The sequence below is a fragment of the Geotrypetes seraphini genome, chromosome 17 (genome assembly GCF_902459505.1).
Source record: "Geotrypetes seraphini chromosome 17, aGeoSer1.1, whole genome shotgun sequence".
Taxonomy (NCBI): Eukaryota; Metazoa; Chordata; class Amphibia; order Gymnophiona; family Dermophiidae; genus Geotrypetes; species Geotrypetes seraphini.
This window is the reverse complement of record NC_047100.1, coordinates 20,569,062-20,592,635: the sequence shown is the minus strand read 5'-3', so window position 1 is coordinate 20,592,635 and position 23,574 is coordinate 20,569,062. Positions and strand designations below refer to the sequence as shown.

The following is a 23,574-nucleotide window of genomic DNA, read 5'->3' as shown; positions in this document are numbered from 1 at the left end:
AGAACCAATGGCAGCCATTCAGAGAGCGATGCGGGACTAGGCAGGCCGCAAAAAGCTTGCACCTGCTCTGTGCCGCTACCGGAAGAGATCAGGAGGCAGAGCGAGGGAATGGCAGGAGCGCTGGACCGCCCAAATTTAAATAAGGTACGCCGGGGAGGGGGGGGGGGGTAAGGTAATTTTCATCAGCTTTCTGCTTTCTTAAAATAGCCACATACAAAAAGAGAGAGGAACTCCAAAAAAACTGCCAAAAACCTCAAATAGAAACCCACAAAGAGGCAGAGTAGTCTGAGGTTCAGAGAGTGGTCGCAAAAGACCAAATACCTGGAAGACACAACGCAAAGAAGTGAGTAAAATAATGATGAAGTGTTAAGGTGCCCTCAGTGTAAAAGAACAGCGAAAGGAGACAATGCTCCAGCGCTTCTCAATATCAATCTCAAGAAGAGGTAATATACCTCCGCCCGCACACCATCATCGGGCACCAAAAGTGTGCAAAGAATCAACAGTGAAAAATCACAAATCAAAACAGTGAAAAACAGGTAGGTCAATCAACGACCACTCTATGAACCCCCCCAGCCAACTCCCAAAAGCAAAAAATCAAAAGGCAAAAACTTAGCTGAAAGATTTAAAAGTTGAAAATAGTTCATCCAAGGAATGATAGTGGCACAAATGAAAACACCACCGGATACCAGGTCCAACCAGCCTGGTTTCGGGAACACAATCCCTTCCTCAGGAACCCATGATCACAAATCATTAAGCAGCACGAGCCATCAAATTGATGTAAAAGACTGCAGCACTGAACAGGAGGAATTTGACAGGCCGACACGGTTCTAGGGATGATGGCTATACTTGCAACAAATTGCTTTATTTTATGTTTCCAGTGTCCACTGCAAAGTTTTTAGGCGGCAGTTCAAGATGACTGGAAAGGATTTTGCATAACTACGGTACCTCAGGAATACCATTAATGCAAAATGTCATGGTATCTTACATGCTGCATTGCTTGTCCCAGTTTGACAGATGAAAAGACTTCCAGGGCAGGCCCCATTGCCTGCCACTAGACCACCAGAGGGGGGACAGGACAGGGCGGTGGGACAGGGTACACCATTTAGTTTAGAATTTTTTTCTTGGGTTTTCCTCCTCTAAAGCTAGGTGCATCTTATGGTCAGGTGCGTCTTATAGAGTGAAAAATACGGTAGTTTGATTTTTATGGTAAGGGTAATGGGATTTGATATTCCGTCATTGGGTGGTACAGTCAGAAGAGTTTACAATCACTATATGCGGGTACTTTCTCTGTCCCTGGTTGGCCCACAATCTAAGTTTGTGCTCTTTCCTGACAGTACACACCTTTTTTGGCAAACAATTCATCTCAAATGTCAGCTCAGGCCTAATATTAGCTGCCTGAATGCACAATTAAGTCAACCAAAGCAATAACAGACACGTTAACTACTTCCAAGGACTAGAAAATTTGCTGAATGAAACATTTAACGAAGGCAGCTGCTTCTCATATATTTACATATTTAGCGTAGCAAATCAACTCTAACTATTTTATGGTCAACTAAAGTCACAAGGATTCAAAGGAAGATACGTATGACTAAAATTTCCTAATCATTTTACTCTCTCTCTTGTACTAACACAAACTGCTTTTCAAAACATACAATTCAGTATCTTACTATCCTAGCAAAGAAGCTGACTGATTCGCACAGATTCAGGCAGACATACTTTCCCTCGTTTACTAGGTATCCCTTAGGGGTGGGGGGCCATCTGTGAAAGTTTTTGTTGCAGTCAACTGGGATTGTCATTAAAATACACCCCATAGGTGCTGAACCGAGACGGCAGAACAAAGAGAGCAAGGGGAAAATAGAGCACAGAGAAATACAGCAACTCTTTTGAGGGAATGGGATAACTTATACATCATACTAAAATTGCTAGGGTTCAGTTTTACCTCTTTTTCAATTGAACATTCATTCATTTTGCAAACTAAACAGTTATATAAATGATTCCACCCTTATAGAACATCATGAGGTCCTACAAATACATTGAACAATACAAATCAGCAGCTTCGATATTTTCTCAGTACTTTCAGAAAGAGGATTTCTTGGAAGTATTTCAACATCACCGTTGATTTGTATCAGTTTGTACATTATGAAGTTTTCTACTTGGGCAAAAATCTGGTTATCTGCCACTACTGACGCTTTAAGGACAACGACACAAACAGTACAATGTCTCTGGAATGAAAACAATCCACTTGGGGGGGGGGATTAAAAACTTCACAGAGGTTGCATACACCACATCCAAGTAAATGGATAAGAACGTATGCAATACAATACAGTTAATTATTTTCAAATACCAATTAAATGGGAGCAGTCCTCACTCACCTGGAATAGGGATAATGGGAATGCTTTCATTGGGGACCACACGGGGTGAACTGCTATCTTCCACATAGAAATGAGCAGTCTGAAAACACTTTCTGTGGAGGAAACACAGCAAAATGTGGTCAAGGTACGATGATACCAAATAGGCCCTCAGAAGTCATTTCTATCCATAGCTAATATCTGCCGCTGTTATTTATTTTTGTTTTAAATTGATGGTATATACAACCTCGTCTATAATACGTGAGATTAAAACAGTTAAGAACAACAGCGTGGATGTGGCAGCATTTAAACTAAAGCATGCTCTTGAGCAACTTTCAATACAGGCTAAACTATGGCTGCATTTCTAAACTGCCCTGTCATAGTAATTGCACCGTAGCTTAAAACTTGCAAAGGAACATAGCTTCTCTGAACACAAAGGGCCCGATTTACCTTAAGGTTTCTTTTTATCTTACAGTAGCAGAAAGGCAGAGACAAAGCGAGCTCAAAAGGTTTAATGGAAATGACAAAAAAAACACAAAACCCCCCCCAAAAAAACAACCCCTAACAAAACAAATATAAAAATCAATAGATGTGTTTTAGTATCAGGCTGTAGAAGCTGACTGTGCCAAGGCCCAAAAGGAAAAGCTAGATACTAAAACCTAATACAATCAAGCCACATATATTGTATGACAAGAAAATGCTCTTTGGGATTTTTACCTGTACTTAAAGCAAAACAGAGAGCACAAACTGGTCATCACAGCCAGCGCACTGAGCAGGAAAACACTGAGTGCTGGAAGCAGCTTTTGCATGGTGATGCCGACTGGGGCAGGGCTCTCCAGCATCCGCGTCACTATTCATTGCTGATTTAATGAGCTGCTTGAGGCTGGAGCTGAATGTTTAATGAGCCACTGCTCAACGTGAGCGGCTAATGTGAGGAGAAGGGTCTGTTAGTGACTCTCAACAATAGCCGTACCCGGACCCAGAAAGACCCCTTCCACCCCCCCCCACCACACCCTTTTGTGAGGCATGCCTCCTAATGAACTGCTCTGCTCTTCAGCACCTGTCCAGCGACCATGCTGCTCCCTTTATCCGTCCGAGCCGATTCTCTTGCTGAAAATCTGTTATGCAATGGCTTGTGACATTCTGCTCAGCAATCTGTTTTGCTCTCTGGCCACACAGAAGCGCACTCGGTGCAACAGGCACTTGACACAGGCTGCTTTATTCGGGTTGTCACATTAAATAAACACTTGAACAGCGCAGGCCCGACAGGGTGGTAAGCTGAGTGACTGCCAAGGGCCCCACACTTTAGGACACCCTACTAAATTGCAACTAATTATTTGGGGAATGGAAGTTTTGTTCTGTTTTCTTTCTTTTTTTTTTTTCAAGAAGTGCCTTTATTTCCATTTTAACACTGAACTGTGGGGTTCTTTTACTAAGTTGCGGTCAAAAGTGCTCTTAGGCCCGGATTCTGCAAATGGTGCTGTTCTCAAGTTTTCTCTTTATTAAAAATTTGATATACCGTCTTAATATTGTCATGACATTAAATATAAAGTTTAAAACGAATAAAAATCTCACTAAAAATTAATAACAAATCTGAAAGAACGAGAGGGCAATCGGCAGAATTAAAAGGGGACAGATTTAGAACCAACGCTAGGAAGTTCTTCTTCACCCAACGGGTGGTGGACACCTGAAATGCGCTTCCAGAGGGCGTGATAGGACAAGGTACAGTATTGGAATTCAAGAAGGGATTGGACAATTTTCTGAAGGAAAAGGGGATAGGAGGGTATAGATAGAGAGTTACTATACAGGCCTTGGACCTGGTGGGCCGCCGCGTGAGTGGGCTGCTGGGCAGGATGGACCTCTGGTCTGACCCAGCAAAGGCACTTCTAATGGTCTTATGAAAAATCCTAACGCAAGCTCTATGGAGGCGTTAGCGTTTAGCGTTTGCGGCATTGTAGCACGCTCTAAGATCACTAGCGCACCTTAGTTAGGCAGTGGTAGGATGCTTACTGGCACCTAACTTATGATGTGGTTTTTAGAACCAGGCCCTCGGTGTGCTCTTACCCGGGGCCATTTTTACCGCTGTCCTAAAATGGCCAATTTTTTTTGTATTAATGGCCATGCACTAATGCTGTCATTAGAGCGTGGCCATTAAAAAAATTGAGTGTGCCAACCACGTTGTAGATGGTGATGTGAATGTGCTGTTTAGTGCCCTGACATGCTCTTCCCAAATAATACAATAATTTTTAGCAGGTGGATTAAAGCTTGTGCTAATTTGGCAATTACCGCAGGATGTCTGAGTGCGTCCCTCAATATGCCATTTTAAGCTGCAATAGCCATGTTAGTGCCTAATGCAGTTTAGTAAAAGGGCCCCTATACAACTAGTGTAGTTTCATGAGTAGGACAAAATCGATGGTGAGCCCGCCAGGACAGAGGGGGAAAACTGCTTGAGTACCTGAATAAATGCATGTAAACCGTTCTGAGCTCCCCTGGGAGAACGGTAGAGAAAATTGAATGAATAAATAAATAAGTGTCCAGCTTGCTTATATACCATCCAAAGTAAAGCCTTTATGGAGCCCAAATGATTCTCTTGTCCAGAGTCACAACAACCCAAAGGTTGCCTCTAACTTGAATTATTGCAAATTTGCTACCGAACCCCCCCCCCCCCCCCAAATTCCTGTGTCCTAAAACTCCTGTATGGTCAAATAAAAAGAAATGTCAATCTACTATCGAAGAGCAGAAGACGCCCTTACTAGTAATCAAACCACAAGATTGAGGGTCAAACTTAATGTCATGGGTTCTAGAGCCAGCAGCTTAGCGCAAGCTACGTTGCCCCGCGCGCTCGACCATAACGCCAGCATTGAGCTAGCGCTAGTTCTAGAAGCGTAGCGTGCGGTAATTTCCTGCATGCGCTAAAAACGCTAGCGCACCTTAGGAAAAGGAGCCCTTAGTCAATATTTATTAAATGGACCTCAAAATCCACAGGATATGCTTAAGACAAAGATACAGAACATCTTATTGCTAAGTACCAAACATTGATACAGAAAATTCAGATGAGAACTACTAAATTGTACATGATTTAACAGGGAACAGACATATTTAGGTTATCTTATTTTTTTTTCCTTGTAGCTTTGTGAATTGTATTTTAGGGGCCCTTTTTTTTTTTTTTTTTTTTTTACTAAGCAGCATTAACAACTGGCCAGCGCTTTTCCCAGTGCAGGTCTTTCCCTTTTTTCATGGCAGTAAAATGGACCTGTTTCTATTAATTGTATTAATGGCCACATGCTAATTTCACCATTTACAGCACAGCTGATCGTGTACTAGGCCTTACCACCATTATGTAGGCAGTAAGGCCTTGATTCTATAAAATATGCCTACATTTAGGCGCCTAGATTGGCATGCCTAGCCAATCCAGGTGCCAATCTTAATTTTTTTAATTGGCCTAATCAGTGCCGATAATTGAAAGCACCATTAAAAACCAATGAAAAAATTAATTAGCCGGTAGATGCCTAACTCAGTAGGTGCCTACCGGCAAATAGGCATGTTGGGGGTGGATTTGGGCATGGAATGACATAGGTGCACTCATTTAGGCCATGAAACCCCTAGCTGAAATGGCAGTGCGCCTAAGGATGTAATGCCTACTGGTGCCTAAGACACCGCTAGGTAAGAGTCTATAAACAGAACCTAGCAGTTGATTGACAATCGCACCAAATGACGCCTAGAAGTTAGGTGCCATTTATGGAATCAGGACCTAAGGGCCCACGCGCTAACATCACATCATAACATTGTGCTTATTAACCGCGTAACCATAAGTTCAACAATGTTTACAAAAGACTATAAACGAAGAACAATATCATTAAGAACAGAATAAATTATTTAACCAAGTATTTTGAGAAAAGATAAGTTTTCAGCTGAATTCTAAGTAAGCAATAAGTAGGAATAAGCAATAAGCAACAACGATCAGAATTCTTTATCATGGGAAGCTACCTGAAATTCCAAAGTATGGTCAAGAAATTTCTTGCTTTTGCAGCCTTGTACAGAGGGAAAATTAAACAAAGCAAGAAATTTTCGACTATGTTTGTACGATTCTATAGAAAATCTATTAACCAGGTAGAATAGAGCAGTGCTATATAAAACCTTATAAGAAAAACAACCCAACTTAAACAAAACACGAGCCTCCATCGGCAACCAATGTAACCTGCAATAAAACGGCGTAACATGGCCATACTTCTTCAGTCCATAAATCAGTCTAACCGCTGCATTCTGAATCAGTTATAATCTGGCCATGTCTTTCTTAGTAATTCTAATCTAATCTTCCATTTGTGAGTCATACATACCTATACAGGCTCAGATAAACAATGTTACAGTAGTCAAGAAGACTCAATAACAAAGACTGAACCAAAAGTCTAAAAGCAGAAAACTCAAAATATGGTTTGATAATAGGCAATTTCCATAAAGTACAATAACCTTTAAGTACCACCATATCTATCTGCTTTTTTCATGGTCAGGTGCTGGTCCAGAACAACTCCTAATATTTTAATTGTTGGATGAATTGCATACAGTATCATTCAGCTACGCAGATGATATAACTATCCTCCTCCCCTTTAATATTCAAGACCCCTTATCCACAAACCACCTGAAAATGATAATGGAAACGGTAGAAAAATGGATGTCAAGTCATAAACTAAAACTGAACTCGGAAAAAACTAAATTCCTACTACTGGAAAGGGAAAAAAAACCATCTCTCACAGAACTAGAAGTAAATACAATCAAGTACCCAATGCAAAGCACACTCAAGATCCTGGGAATTCTACTAGACAGAAACTGCACAATGCAGTCTCAAATCCACAAAATCATCCAAAGAGCATTCTTCACAATACGTAACCTAAGAAAAATAAGAAAATTCTTCAACAAAGATCAATATAAGATATTAGTACAATCCCTAGTACTGAGTATTGTAGATTACTGTAACAGCCTATACCTATCATGCCCAAATTACATGATAAAACAATTACAGACAGTTCAAAACACAGCCCTCAGAATCATCTACTCACTAGGCAAATATGACCACATCACCAAAGCATACCTAGACTCACACTGGCTACCAATAAAAGCAAGATCCCAGTTCAAATTCTATTGTCTACTATACAAAGTAATACATGGAACAGCACCCAGCTACCTAAACAACAGACTACACCGTAACCTCTCACACAGATTAAGGAGAACTCAGAGCCTATTCACTCACCCCCCTCTCAAAGGAACACGACGAAAGAAACTATATGACAGCCTTTTAGCGACACAGGCAGCAAAGATCGATACTACCATCACCAATCTACTGACCAAATCAATAGACATTAAAGCATTCCGAAAAGAAATCAAAACTCATCTCTTCAAAAAACACTTCCCATCATCATAACCTCACAAAAGTATTAGAAAATGCTCTCATGACTACCCTAACACCACCACCAGCAACACCTCGAATCCGGACAGTATTAGCTCTATTCGTCTAAACAACAGAATCCGGACAATATTATCTCTATTCGTCTAAACAACCTATCACTATCTACTACCAATCTATCCTGGAAAAGTCCAGAATAACAATTGTAACTTAACGCATTCTTGATTATATGTACTGCAATGCTACTGGAAATGTCCAGTCTTCTAACTTGTAATCCGCTTAGAACCGCAAGGCACAAGTGGAATAGAAATCACTAATGTAATGTAATGTAATTTATACTAATAGAGGGCTCATAAGAAATTTTGTAAGGTGACGCAACAAAGAACTTTGTCTTATCTAATCCATTAGCGTGCAGCGATGTAGCTGTGCTAAACAATTAGCACAGAACACGTTTACTATCCACCCCCAGACACAGCACCAGTGCTAAAAAAAAAATCTATTTTTTAGTGAATGGGAAGTGCACGCCAATCTCAAGACTACTGTGGAGTATACTCAGGCGTCCAGCGGTAATGCTTTTTAACCTGCGGTAAACCCATGTTAATGTTTTTTGCAGCTTAGTAAAAGGATTCCTTACAGAAAAAAATGAACATCTTATCAAATATAGAAAACAGCACTTGGCAGAAACATTATGCTCTGCGATTGCCATTTAAAACCCCATCTATATCTGGAATTTTCCCAATTGTGATCATGGATCTCAATTTCAAAACAAAAAACGTAAAAATAAAAAAGCAGACGTTTTAGGGGCCAATTGCAAAAGCATGTTACCGACGTAAAATATACATCATGTTTCTAAAAAGTACACAGAATCGTGCCTGCGAAGACAAGAGGATATTTCTTTTGTGCGAGTTGCAATTGACTCGGTTTCCTCCTTGCCCTACCCTTCTCTTTCAGAGAATGCACACCCTGGGGGAAAGAGGAGAGAATAAATCACGCACATTAAAAGAAGAAGCAATGAATAAAAAATGGGAAGCATTTTCACGGTTTTGCAGCATCTTAGATTTTCTTCTCTGCTGTAGATCCCAAAGAAAATCAGTGTTCTTGCTGTTAAGCTTTTAACAGTGGAAGCCCCTAATGATGTGTGGAAATTTCAGCTCAAGCATGACTGAACACAACCCATGCGAACTGGATTGTGCACCAAGACTGTTATACAAGCTCAGTCTCCCTACACACCAGCATGACTGGCACATTTTTAAAAGGCCAAGAAAAGTTAAGATTAATATTCTCCTATACTGTCCAAAAAAATTTCCATTGAAAGCATATGATGAGACAACTAAGGTTCTATTTCATTGAGGATAGCAGAGACCTCTAGTGGTGTTCCTTAAATACTGCACTTTAACTTATAACTTTAAGTTATACCCTCACAGCTTCTGGAATATGAAAAAGGCTCTCCTGACCAGTGAGAAGCAATGGTGGGAGGAGACCCCTCTTGGAGAGAAACTGTGGCTGGCATAAAACCCCAGCCCTATTTTAATTTGTCTTTGGCTTCCCTGCTTGTCATATTATGTTACAAAGAGAAGAGGGTGCTTGGTTAGCCCAGACATTGAACCTGGAGAAACAAGGACATGGGAACTAGCCCATCACCACCTTCTGAAGAGGAGGATTAAGAAGAAAGAAACAGGATAGATTATTTATCATCTATTTCCATTTATTTGCTATATAGACAACCAGATAATCTGCCTTCTCATTTTATGGTCCTTAAAAATGGGCTGTTTTTTGTTGTTGAAGCTTGTCCGTCCTACCAGTTTTTAAGTCAGCTAAATGGTCAAGCTAGTTCTCCTTTAAATGCATTATTCCCCAGATTTTTTAAATGGTGCACACAATTCTAAATGCAAAATTGCCCATGATCCTAAGAGGCATGTGCTAATTTAATCAGTACAAATCTTATAGGACACAACTCAAAAGGTGATGTGGCTGTGGGAGGGGCATGAGCAGATCCAGGGCATTCACTATAGATACTGGGGATCAAGGCTGACTCAACCTATGGACCAGGTGAGGCCCTGGCCTTACAGCGTCAATATTAGTAATAATAATACATTTTATTTTTATACCGCAGTACTTCTCAGTTCTATGCGGTTAACAATGAAAAGCCGAACAAAAACAGTGATAGTACAGCAATAGCCAAAATCCCAGTCAAGGTTACCTTCAAACTTCTAGACTGGGATTTTGGCACCCTTTATCATCAGTGCCCTCAGGTCTTGCCTCACCTGGTCCAGTGGGACTTAAGAGGGAGGGGGGAGATACTGGATCACCAGAAAGGGGGAAGGACAGATATACCAGATTGTGGGGGAGGGAGTGCCAATGAAAAAGTTGACTCAGGCCACCACAGTCCCTTGAGCTGATCCCGTCATGGATCCACGCCTAACTTACGCCTGGTTTAAGTGGGTGTAAATCCTTGTGCTTTGCCCTAATACATTGAACCTGAAGTGTCATTTATAGAATACTATTCAGCACTGATTTTTTTCAATGACAAATTCTGAGCGCTATTTAACAAATCTAGCCTTATTTGTCTCATCACTTGCTCCCTGTCTCTATCATGCTTTCCTCCAGGGCATACTTATTTAGATTAAGCCTTATTTCAGTGGACTTGAGATGCAGTGCTAGCAGGACTTGAGTATGTCAGGAGAATTCCAATATAATCTAATCTGAGATTTCTGGGTCACACTAAGCCTAACTAGGTTCAAGGTGACTTCCAATGCTATTTAAATGGATACAATTTAAAAAAATAATAATACAGAAAGTTCTTGGAAGTACACGATAATATAGATGTGAGGGGGCTAATACAATCAGAGGGTTAATACTGTCTGTAAGGGCATGGCAGTCCATGGCAGAAAGATGACTTTCACTGTTGTGGTGACCCCCAACAGGTCTTGAAAATAAACCTGATAGGAGACCTCTTTCTAGCTATTGGGACTTGGGAAGTTGCGTAAGCTTGCTGGCTAGACAAGAGCAGAGAACAAAATAAATTTAGAATAAAACAACAACAAAATAGAAGGTGTGTATTTAGCTGCAACAGTAAACCTAAGTCTTAGATGTGTATATACGTAGGACGATTGATTTGGTATAACATGTGTATATAAGTAGGATGATCAATGTGCCAGTAACATAAGTAGGATGATGAATTGTGGCATAATCATGCTGGTATTAATAATTCTGTATCGCAACACCGCCAGAGAGCTCCATGTACTTTGGCATAGAGCCCATGTATTATAACAGCTCTACAGAAGCTCATATATTGTAGTGCCTTTGCAGAGGCTCATATAGACCGTTCTGAATCGACTCCCCAGTCATTAGTTATAACACTCATTCCTACAGCCAGCTAGTTTAACACCAAGCAAATCCAATTTTCAATTCTAAGAAGCAGATAACACAGAATATTCACCAGGTTCCTTTACTAGACATTATAATTGAATAAATCTTAGTTTAACCCAGAACAAACACGTTGCTTCCTTAATCTGCATGAACAGCATCTCTTGAGAAAAGCTAAAGCAATTGCAAAATCTTGTTTGTGAAGACACAGGACCTTGGAATGGTTTTGTAAGTAATTACTCTTCATCTTGACCTTTGCCATGATCAAAAGAAGCCAGAATCTCTTCTACCTCCTCCCCCCAAACCATCCCTCCTTAATCAATACAGAGAACATCTGTGCTGGTTCCACTCAGGAGCTTCAGATGTGACCTACTGGTGTCTCTTATTAGCATCTTTCACATATACTGAACACATTTTTCTGTCGCTGTTGCTTCCTCTCCCTTTAACAAAACTGACTAAAACTCCAGTGAGCATCAAACTATTCCATCTGGTCTGAAAAAGAAGAGAAACAAGACCGACAAATGGTGCTATAGGAAGATAAATACAAGATGCCCCAAATTGGGTCTTTATATCTGCTTTTAGATAACAGTACTATATCAACAGTGGTATTAATTATCTGTTGGAGGCATAGTCCTAGATGTGAGGTTTTAAAACTTTTACCTATAAGTATTCATGACAATGCCATGGCAAAGCTCTCATTTTGGCAGTTGTCTCTCCTCTTGGCTCCACCCCCCACTGTCATTACAGTATCAGCATCCATTATATAAGGGTAGCATTTTCTACCACCTTTCTACTTCCTACTCAATTTCTGAGTCACTTTAAAGCTCACACCATGGGAACTCATTTATTTATAAATCACTTATGTACAACTACGTCAAAAGCCTTGCTGAAATTTAAATACAGCATATCTAGCAGTCTACTCCCAGCCCAAGTCTCTGGCCACCCTATCAAATAAAGTCATCAGATTAACAAGACAACTCTACTCTACTCAACTCTAGTAATGGATTCTGTAATTCGCAGAATTCTAGAAATTTCATTAACCTCTGTTTTGGCAGCCGATTTACAAGAACATAAGAATTGCCATACTGGGACAAACCAAAGATCCTTCAAGCTCAGTATCCTGTTTCCAACAGTGGCCAACCCAGGTCCCAAGTACCTGGCAAGATCCCAAGGAGTAAAACAGATGTTATGCTGCTTATCTTAAGAATAAGCAGTGGATTTCTCCAAGCCATTGTAATATTGGCCTAAGAACTTCCCTTTTAGGAATTTATCCAAACCTTTTCTAAACCCTGCTAACTGATTTCACCACATTCTCCGGCAACAAATTTCAGAGCTTAATTACACGTTGAGTGGAGAAATATTTTCTCCGGTCTTCTTTAAATCTACTACTTAGTAGCTTCATCGCATGCTCCCTAGGCCTAGTATTTTTGGAAAGAGTAAACAAACAATTCATATTTACCCATTCTAATCCAGTCAGTATTTTATAGACCTCTGTCATATCACTCCTGAGCCATCTGTTCTCCAAGCTGAAGAGCCCTAGTCACTTCAGCTTTTCCTCATAAGGAAGTCGTCCCATCCCTTTTATCATTTTTTTGCCCTTCTCTGTACATTTTCTAATTCAGTTATATCTTTTTTGAGATATGGCAACAAAAATTGCACACTGTATTCGAGGTGCGGCTGTACCATATAGTGATACAAGGGCATTATAACATGTTTATCTTTGTTTTCCATTCCTTTCCTGATAATTCCTAACATTCTATTTGCTTTCTTAGCCGCTGCTGCACATTGAGCTGAGGGTTTTAATGTCTTCTCAACAATGACACCAGGGCAGTGATTCCTAACATGGAAACCTGCATTACATAGCCATAGTTCGGGTTCCTCTTTCCCACATGCATCACTTTGCACTTGCTCACATTAAATGTCTTCTGCCATTTTGAAGCCCAGTCTCTCAAGGTCCTCCTGCAATTTTTCATAATCCTCTTGCAACTTAACAACTTTGATCTACTTACCAATGATGTTAGACTAACTAGCCCAGAGGTTCTCTACTTAGTCCTCCAGACATAGCAAGCCAATCTGGTTTTCAAGATATTCACAATGAGTATGCATGAATAAATTTGCATACATTGCCTCCATTGTACACAAATCTATCTCATGCATATTCATTGTGGCTATCCTGAAACCGTTACTGTCCCAAAGACTGGGCTGAGAGCCCCTGAACTATCCTGTAGTTTCCAGCATTCTCTTTATTTCTGCTTTTGTGAAGAACCACTGAAACCACCCTCCAGTCCTCTGGGACCATTCCTAACTCTAAAGAAGTGTTTAAGAGGGGAGAGTGTGGCTTAGTGGTTCAAGCTATAGCCTCAGCACCCTGGGGTTGTGGGTTCAAACTCACACTGCTCCTTGTGACCCTGGGAAAGTTACTTAATCCCCCCCCTCCCCCCCGGTACATTAGATTGTGAGCCCACTGGGATAAACAGGAAAAAATGCTTGAGTACCTGAATAAACTCATGTAAACCGTTCTGAGCTCTTCTGGGAGAATGGTATAGAAATGTCAGTCATCGAGGGCCGCAATCCAGTGGAGTTTTTAGGATTTCCCCAATGAATATGTATGAGATCTATTTGCATGCACTGCTATCATTGTATGCTAAAAGATCTCATGCATAATCATTGGGGTAATCCTGAAAACCCAACTGGATTGCGGCCCTTGAAGACCAACATTTGACACCCCTGGTATAGAAAACTGAATAAACAAATAAAACAGACCCTTCCATGTATCCCAAGCAACCCCAAGTTAGCCAGGTGAATATAGTCTTCTGAACACATGTTCAAGATCAACTTGATTTCCACCTCTTTGCATTTGTTTTCTGTGGTTCAACTCCCAATTTTTCATCTATAAACACAATGAACAGATATATTTATTAAGCAATTCTGCTTTGCTTCATCAGTCTCTATGCATTCCTCACCTTCCTTTTTCAATAATGCCATTATTACACTTTTTCCTTTGAAGTACGTATCTACGAACGTATCTACAAAAATACTGTCCCTCCCTCATTAGCTATTTTTTCTTCCATTTGCATGCTCACTTTCCTGATTGCTTTCTCTGCTTCTTTTAACTTTTCCAGATATTGTTGCCTATCTGTGATCTCTTTACTTTAGGAATTCTAACGACATTAAAGAAACACTCAAAATGTCAATTATTGGGTTTTAAAAAAAAATATGTCTCACTTTTGGATTTTGATTGGGTTATATTCTGGAGGGCTTTCATTATTTCCCTATTTGAGTCACACTCACAGACTGGCGCTAATGCTATGTCTTCTACTGACTGATTTGTCACCGTTATTTCCTATTAAGGATAACTCTAATGCTGCTCATTGCTCAGTGATGAGCTATCATTATAGAACAATATTGGTTCTACCTTCTTCTATTTAAAATATTTATTTATTAATTTATTTTAAATAAAACACCAAGTGCTCTTACCTAGAATCAGGGAGGCCCAGGGAAGGAAGGAACAGGCTTCCAGAGCATGTAAACACTGCTCAGGGACAAGTACTAGATGAATGGCCAAGGCAGGCAAAGGTTCTTGACTGATTACAGGTACTCTAGATCTTGACGGCTTGACAGGAACCAAGCCTTTCACCTGGGTGTTATCACCCACATTTATTTTTATTTCCTGTGCACCCTGTGAATTCCCCGTAGTCTGGCAGAAAACCAGACCCCTTTTATTTGGTGCACAGAGGAACAGACTGTAAATGTTTTCTGTTTGAATCACACTATTAAAAACATTTTTGCTCACTTTAAACTGAGTCCTTGTGTTTGTGAAGGTTTCTTAGACCACACCTGCTCGTGTTATCACAAGCCTATTTCAGTAGGGGGCCAAGCTATAGTCAACTGGAGCAAGCAGGTTTGTCTGCTTAGAATCTAGTTCAGGTCTCCTACTTGCCACAGTATACAGCCTTAGTTGACACCAAATTAAGGAAGAAAACTAAAAAGGTACAAGATATCTAGTACTAGAGAATGACACGGGGCCAATTTTTTCCCTGTCCCCGCAGGAACTCAATTTCCCCATCCCACTCCCATGAGTTTTGTCGCTGTCCCTGTCTCATTCCTATAAACTCTGCCTTAATCCCACAACCCTCAAACACTTATGATTTTAAAGTGTTAAAGGCTTGTGCAGATGAGGACAGATCTTTCAGGAATGAAGCAGGGTCGGGAAAATGAGTTTCCATGGGAATGGGGAAAAATTTGTCCCCGTGTCATTCTCTATCTAGTACTATTATAGAAATATATTGATCTGTTCCATTTTAGTAATAATTTCTTCTACTGCCCTCTTGCAATGTACCACTCACTGTCAGAATCTAACGAACAACCTTTGCTCCCTGGAACATTAAAATCTTATGCATAGAAATATTTAGCAGAAATGATGCCTTACTCTTGCATCATCCATGCATTAATTATGACAAGTTTTTGTCCATGGCAAATGATGAATGAAAATGGCCTACTGGTCAGGTACCCAGAAATAAGCCTCTCCAATATATCTAGAGGAGGTGTTGAAGAAATGAACAGTGCATATAATGCTGGAACATATCCATGCCCCAGTTCAGTTCTTCAACACTTATATGCTGGTCTCGATAAACATGCTTTCAGGGCACCAAGATCAAAAGCACTGCAGTTTTATATGTGCAGTGGATGGAAGTGAATAAGCTGTGTCTGATCATTCCAATTTTGGCTGCAATAAAAGGCAGAGGAGATGATGATGCTGTTTGTTTTTTTAAAAGCAGATAAATGCATTGTATGATAGATAATTGAAGGTAGGTCTTTCATTCCTAAGGAATGAGCCAATTAATATAATATGTGCTGAACTGCAGAGACATATAAGCTTGCAGAGCCCTTTGTCTGTTTGCTGGCGACTGCTTCCTTTCTCCTTGAAAATCCTGCAACAGTTTAGAAAGGCAATCTAGCCTCCTGAGTTCTGAGCATATCTGACACGGCTGCCCTAAATGGACCTTAGGCATGGGCTTAGTTTGCCTATGCCCTAATCTGACCCCCACTGAGACGCCTACATTTACTATTAGCACAGTGAATGAGATTTTACCTTCTACATTCTATAACGAGATACCAACAAATTACCATATTACTCCAATTTGTGCAGAATTCCCCAGGGATGCATAATTACCCGAAGTCTGCGTATTGGTATCGGGTCATACTCCCTCTCCAAATCACTACTACCAACAACTTTGGCCAGCCTGTGTGGACTCTGCAGGCTTCCTTCTACCGTGGCCCTGCCTTCGAAGATGTCACTTCCTCTTTCTTTGGCAGGATTGTGGTAGAGGGAAGCCTGCAAAGCTAGCAGCAGGGTGCCATTAATTGGGGGAGTTAGATATGTTGGCTGGGGGGAGGGGGAAGAAGTTAGAGAGATGTTGGCAAGGGGGGCCAGGAGTGACAGAGATACTGGCTGAGGGTGGGGGGAAGAGATGCTGGCTGGGGGGGGGGGAGCAAGAGTGAGAGAGATGCTGGCCGGGGAGGGGGGGGAAGAGGAGCAAGAGAGATGCTGGCTGGGGGGACAGGAGTGAAAGAGATACAGGCTGGGGTGGGTGGTAGGAGTGAGACAGATGCAGGCTGGGGGAGAGGGGGCAGGAGTGAGAGGGATGAATGAGATACAGATTTGTGGAGAGGCTGGCTCAGGGGTGGAAGATCCTGCACAGTGAAAGGTACAGAAACATAGAGAAGAGATCCTAGATGGGGACTGAGCAGAGAGACAGACAATGAAGCAATACTGAGCAGAAAGAGGGACAGACATAGAGAAGAATGCTTGATGGGGAGAGAGCATTGAGACAGGAGCATAGAAAGACTGTTAGACACAGGGACATTGCTTGAAAAGGGGTGATTCTGAGGGTGGGATAAATGGATGTTGGGAAGTGGCGAGGGACACAAGAGGGGAGAAGCTCAGGATAGAGACGGGGGGACAGATGCTGGACAGGACAGATAGGGACAAAATGTAAAATGGACAGGCATAGGAAGACAGTTATGAAAATAACAAACAAAAACAATGAAAAGCAGAAAAAAGGATCTGGGACCTAAGTGAATGGAAAAATGAACTGCTCAGATAACAAAAGATAAAAAAAGGATTTTTTAAATTCAGCTTTCAGGAATGTTTTTCAATAACATAAAGGCAAAGTGAAGAACTAGGAAAATGGACCAACCAAACTTTACTAAGGTGGGCTTTTACAAAAGTGCTGCTTAGAAGACAGTCACTAATCCCCCCCCCCCCCTTTTATGAAGACGTGTTAGGCTTTTTTTTTTTTTTAAATCACTGGCTGTGGTGGTAAAAGCTTTGATTCTCATAGAATTCCTATGAGCGTCGGAGCTAATACTGCTGTGGCCAGCGATAAAAATGCCTAGTGCGGCTTCATAAAAGGAGGCCTAAATGAGAAAAACTTGAAGGCTCTTTGTTTTCTCGAGTAATTTAATGAAAATACTGAATTGTACTGAAATTCTGAATAATAATTAGCAAAAATATTGTTTAAATAAACTTGCAGAATTTTCAAAATTTCCCTCCCTTTTACTAAGTCATGGTAGAGGATTCTACTGTGGCCCAGAGCGCTAAATACTTCGACGCTGCTCCAATACTCATAGAATTCCTATGAGTATTGGAGCATTTAGCACCCCAGGCCATGGTAGAGGCCTCTACTGTGGCATACGGCCTCATTTACAAAGCCGTGCTAGCAGCTGCCGTGCGGAAACACCCCCGAAGCCCTTTAATTCTTTATGGGCTTTGGGGACGCTAGCGCAGAGCAGCCGCTAGTGCGGCTTTGTAAAAGAGGCCGATAGGAAAAGATGGCCTTTATGTACAGAATTTGGATTTTTTTGGCCCTAAATTTCAAATTTTGGGGCGCAGAAATCCACCAGGAGTATTATATGTAGTTTTACCAATTGTGCAGACTCCCCCCCCCATACGGGTATATTTTTACCAAGATGTGCTATTTGCAAAATTTATTGATTTGTTTGTTATGCCATTTCTTTTTAATTTTATGCAGTAATAACACCTGCAAGAACCTAAAAATAAAAAGCCTTAAAAATGATTCACTATGGGCTCCTTTTACAAAGCCGTTCTAGCGGTTTCATCGCGCGCTAGTTGGAAATCTACCGCCTGCTCAAAAGGAGGCGGTAGCGGCTAGCGCACACGACAATTTAGCACACGCTATTCCACGTGTTAAGGCCCTAGCGCGTCTTTGTAAAAGGAGCGCTATATGTGATAAAATGGAAATGCCAATAGAGATGATTGAACTTAAAAACAACAACAAATAAGCTAATTTTGCAATTAGTACATCTTAGAAAAATAAACAGGGATTTTGCATGTGACTTGTGTTATATTAGTTTAATTTTACACAGACATGCACTTTGCGCACTTGATATGCATGGCACATTATATGCATACAAATATGGTATCTGCTGGTGCCCAGCTTGTAAATCAGTAATTAAAAAATTATAGATTCCATATTCCCAGTTATGCATTAATATTCCTTGACATCACATAAATGTAGGTGATAATCAGATTGCTAACAATGAATAATTTTGAATTCTGGAAGAAATCTTATGACATTCAGCTCAAGATGATGGAGAATCCCTGCACTGAGAGCTAAATGAGATATCGATAAACTGAAGAACATTTATCTTGACTAGATTGTGATATCTAAGGGGCAGGGACTCTTCATTATATGTGTCTGAAAGTACTGTATACATTTTGTAGTACAGGGACAAGATCCTTTATTCAAAATGCTCAGGACCAGAGACATTTCAGATTTTGGAATGATGTGGCCATCGTGATTTGTGATTGTCACCTGCTGTGGTCCTGCCTGCCACCTCCTGCCTTGCTGACACCACTTCCTCTTTTCTTTCCTGGCTGGAAGTGGGTGTGCGGGGGATGCAGTGGGTGACGAGTGCGAGTTGCTGTGGTCACTAGTGACACCTCAGAGATACACCAGTGTGAGGTAAGATGAAGGAACTGAACTTTGAAGTGACTTTGGGGCCAGGTTTCACTTTTGATGCTGAAAGTGAGGTTTTTTAAAGTACATATTAGTAATGCAACTATGTTACAAAAAATTTCAGATTTTGGAGCTTTCCAGTTTTGGAATTTTGGATAAAGGACCTGTATTATACAAATATGAGCACTCACTTAGAAGTATATTCCCTCTGATAATGTTACTTTACAAAGGAAAAAAAAAATATATATAAAAAAATACAGTCTGAAAGAAAACACAAAGGCCAAAACTCTTTAACAAAGGAAATGGCCTATGAAAATTATATGACACCCTATGTAAACTACATTGGCTGCCTATAAAAATCTCATTTTGAATTTTTGTTTTGAAAAATCTTTATGAATTAGTACCAGATTAAGGGGCCTTTTATTAAGCACTAATGCGGGTTTACCACAGATTAAAATGTGCTATCGTGAGGCGCACCACCCATACACTAAAAAATAGCTGTTTTTTTGGCACTGGGGATGGGTCTGGGGACAGAAAGTGGGCGTGTTCAATGCAAATTAGTTAGCGGGTGCTTAACATCTTGGAGGTAGGTGCCAGTATATTAGGTACCTACTTCCAGGGCCTAATTTACCAGTGCTTAACTTGGACACCTAGCAACACCTAAGTCGACCGCATCTCTTCTTGGCTCTTAACCACACCTACTTTACGCATCACTAGGCAGCCAATTACAGCACGTGGCGGTGACCATCCAGGGCGCCATTTATATAATCCAGCCCTTGTCTATAAAATAGGTTACGGTAAGTGCTTAAGTGCTAATGGCCGCATACTAATGGGAAAATTAGTGTGCGGCTGTTATTGCCGAAATAGAAAATTTCCTTGACTAGTCCTTATCAAGTAGCACTGAAAAGGAATTCTCTTCCGCTAGATATACATTTAGAAAGAAATTATCTGAAATTTCATAGGAAGCTGAAAATTGGTGTTTTTGTAAATAATTTTGTTAAATATTAGTAATTTTATAAAAGTGTCATTTCCCTTTACATATTATCAAGTTACTGTGGGTATTCTGTAGGCCCTTTTGATTTGTACTTAGGATTATTTGAAAACTGCTTGAGTAAAAGTACATTCACTACTTTACAATGCAAGTAATTTAACTCAGTTTCAAGGCAAACATTTCTGGAGGTGGGATTAGAGTAGAGACGGAAATAACGTGTTTTAGAAGTATGCCCAAACAGCACTCGCAGAGTATATGTATCTGAAGGTACAGAATGATACGCAAACAAATTTGTCCCCGTAGGAACTCAATTTCCACGCCCCGCCCCTGTGAGTTTTGTTGCTGTCCCTGTCCCTGCCCCATTCCTGTAAGCTCTGCCTTAACCGCACAAGCCTCGAACACTTATGATTTTAAAGTGTTTGAGGCTTGTGCAGATGAGGATGGAGCTTGCAGGAATGGAGCAGGGACAGGAAAAGAACTCGTCGGGATGGGGAAACGGGGAAACTTTTGTGCCCATATCATTCTCAATCTGTAGGTATACTTTCCTTCAGCTATTTTCAAATGTCAGGGCCTTGCATACATTGCCTTTGAACACTGATGCAATGGACTTAGCAGCAATAAAGGCAATGTGCCTAAGAAAACTAGATGTCCGGGTTAACCCAGACATGTCCTCTTTTTAGGAGACTGTCCAGGTGTCTTGATGGATTTAAAAAACCCGGAAGTTTATCCTGGTTTTCAAAGAGCTCAGGGCAGTGTCTGGCAGGTCTCCGAGCATGCGTTGATGCAATGTGATGATGTGCATGTATGTGATGTAATTGTGTCGCATCCGCGCATGCTCGGAGGCCCTCCAGACGTGGCCCGAATGAAAGGGAAGTAGAGACGAGGTTTGTGTTGGCGTGGGCCTGGGGCAGAACGGGTGGAATGGGTTGGGGCCAAGTGTCTTCTTTTTTTTTTTTGCTTCAACAAATCTGATAACCCTTAGTGGCTTCAACATTTTGGAGAAAAACAGTAAAAATAAAGCGCCTGCCGGTGCCTAAATAAAAGATATGAGAATTATGCTTATGTAGGCGCCTTACAGCACTTAATGTCATTATGGGCATAGTTGACGCTGGAAGTGGTGTTAGGCATCATAAAGCGCCTGCGTAGGCGCAAGTCACAGAAATAGATAGGCGCCGCAAATGTAGGCCTGGAAAACCCTGGTCTAGATTTCTGGTGCCTTTCTGTCCCAGAGGCGCGATTCTCTCTGTGGCACCGTCGCGTGATTGACACACGATCGGCAGCTGCTGATATCTGGGCCTTTTGTCTTTTTTCTTGAACGGGGAATCTCTCATATACTAATGATACTCCTAAATTACCTGTAGTTTGTTCATTTGACTTTAATTGGGAGTCTTGCAGCTTGCCACTGATTCTCATCCATCAAGCGAGAGCTCCTTAAGGTCACAAGAAAAAGTAATTAAACAAAGGTGTAGGGAGGACGTTGTGAATGCAGGTGGCGGGGCTTAAATTCTCAGAAACCATTTCCTGGAGGCGCTCTTCTTGATGTAATCATACCTCCTTGGAGAAAAATTTTTTTTTTGGGGGGGGGGCGGTATGAGGGGAATTTCACAAGAAAGCCTATCCAAAACTCATGGGTTGGCACCATGAGATTAGCACAGCCAGCCTCACAGGTTGTGCTGGGCTGGCATTATTAGTAAAAACAGTTACTAGAGCTGAGGCTGAATTGATTGCCTGGTTAGGAGCATTGAAGGGGACAGTTTCATTCATTTTTACAGAATGTGAAATTAAATGATTCAGTTGATTCTTTTTATGCAAAATCTATAAATGGTGCCGAAAGCTGGGTAGACAGAATAGGGTCAGTTACACATAGAACATAATTAGCTACATGGTGCTAAATTAGTACTTAATTCGAGAAAAGTTGGCACTAACTGGCACTAGTTTGCAGTTCTACACATAACTGATTTAGGGGTGAATTCATGAAAGGGCACTAAGGCCCCGATTCTATAAAGGGTGCCTAAATCCCGCGTAACACTGAGCAGGACTTAAGCATCCAAATTAAGAGGTTAATGAGCCATTTAAGTGTCTTAACGAGCGATAATTGGCACATGAACATCCAAAGGATGTGGACATCACTTTGTAGGCGCATCCACAATTTTATAGACACTCATTGGGAAAACTTACGTCTAACGAAATAGGCGTGGAATGGTATGGATGAGGCTTCAATATAGGTGTCCTTTGATTTATTTGCACAATGCTGAGCGACCTAAGGCGTCCATCTCATGCCTACATTGTAGACGAATGAAAACCAGGTCTACTTTTGAGTATTAGAAAAGGTTCAAAGAAGAGCGACCAAGATGATAAAGGGGATGAAACTCCTCTTGTATGAGGAAATGCTAAAATGGTTAGGGCTCTTCAGCTTGAAAAAGAGGTGGCTAAGGGGAGATATGATTGAAGTCTACAAAATCCTGAGTGGAGTAGAATTGTTACAAGTGGATCGATTTTTCGCTCCGTCAAAAATTACAAAGACTAGGGGACACTCGATGAAGTTACAAGGAAATACTTTCAAAACCAATAGGAGGAAATATTTTTTTTACTCAGAGAATAGTTAAGCTCTGGAATGCGTTGCCAGAGGATGTGGTAAGAGCGGACAGCGTAGCTGGTTTTAAGAAAGGTTTGGACAAGTTCCTGGAGGAGAAGTCCATAGTCTGTTATTGAGAAAGACATGGGGGAAGCCACTACTTGCCCTGTATCGGTAGCATGGAATATTGCTATTCCTTGGGTTTTGGACAGGTACTAGTGACCTGGATTGACCACCGTAAGAATGGGCTACTGGGCTTGATGGACCATTGGTCTGACCCAGTAAGGCTATTCTTATGTTCATAGTTTGGGCTTCAGATAGACCTGAGTTCTATGGATGGAACATAGGCACAATTTGGATGTCCTTAATGCAATCTGCTAAATAGCTCTGTGGGTTTTTATTTTTGCTTTATTAAGCTTAAAATACATTTAATAAGGCACCACATAAACAGGGCACATTAAAACATATATATTGCATGCAAAACCTTCTATTTTTGTGGACAAACAGCAATGTTATTTGCTAATTAGAGGAAAACATCCATTAACTGAAGCAGAGCATCTGAAAAAAAAAACCCCACAGCTTTAGTTTTCTTGCTACCATTTTTTTCTGACTAAACAGTGCTCCAATCAGTTCATTCTTGAAAGCACATGAAAATGATATAGATTACATACATAACTTCATTTGCAAAAGCTTACAAACAGGAAAAAAAAAACCCATATACAGACCTTAGCATGGCTTCTACTTCATTGCAAATGGGGATGTGCAGCTGCACAAAGCTGACCTCATTGTGATATCATCAAGTTGCACCTGCAAGGTAGAATGCCACAATTAAAATATGTGCTGGGATTTGAACCCATGACCTCTAGAAGATGAGAACATGGCTTTTACCCATTGAGCTTCAGCCGCTTGCTTTC

At 40.9% G+C, this 23,574-nt stretch overlaps 1 protein-coding gene across 3 annotated transcripts in view; it reads right to left on the bottom strand.

The window, feature by feature from the left end:
• Window positions 1-23,574, bottom strand: part of PTPRG (protein tyrosine phosphatase receptor type G) — a 720,636-nt gene that overhangs the window by 103,270 nt on the left and 593,792 nt on the right. For all 3 annotated transcript variants that reach the window (XM_033925773.1, XM_033925774.1, XM_033925772.1), the window contains one exon: window positions 2,373-2,464. In XM_033925773.1, the coding sequence (XP_033781664.1) occupies window positions 2,373-2,464 (92 nt within the window). The remainder of the gene's footprint in view (window positions 1-2,372; window positions 2,465-23,574) is intronic.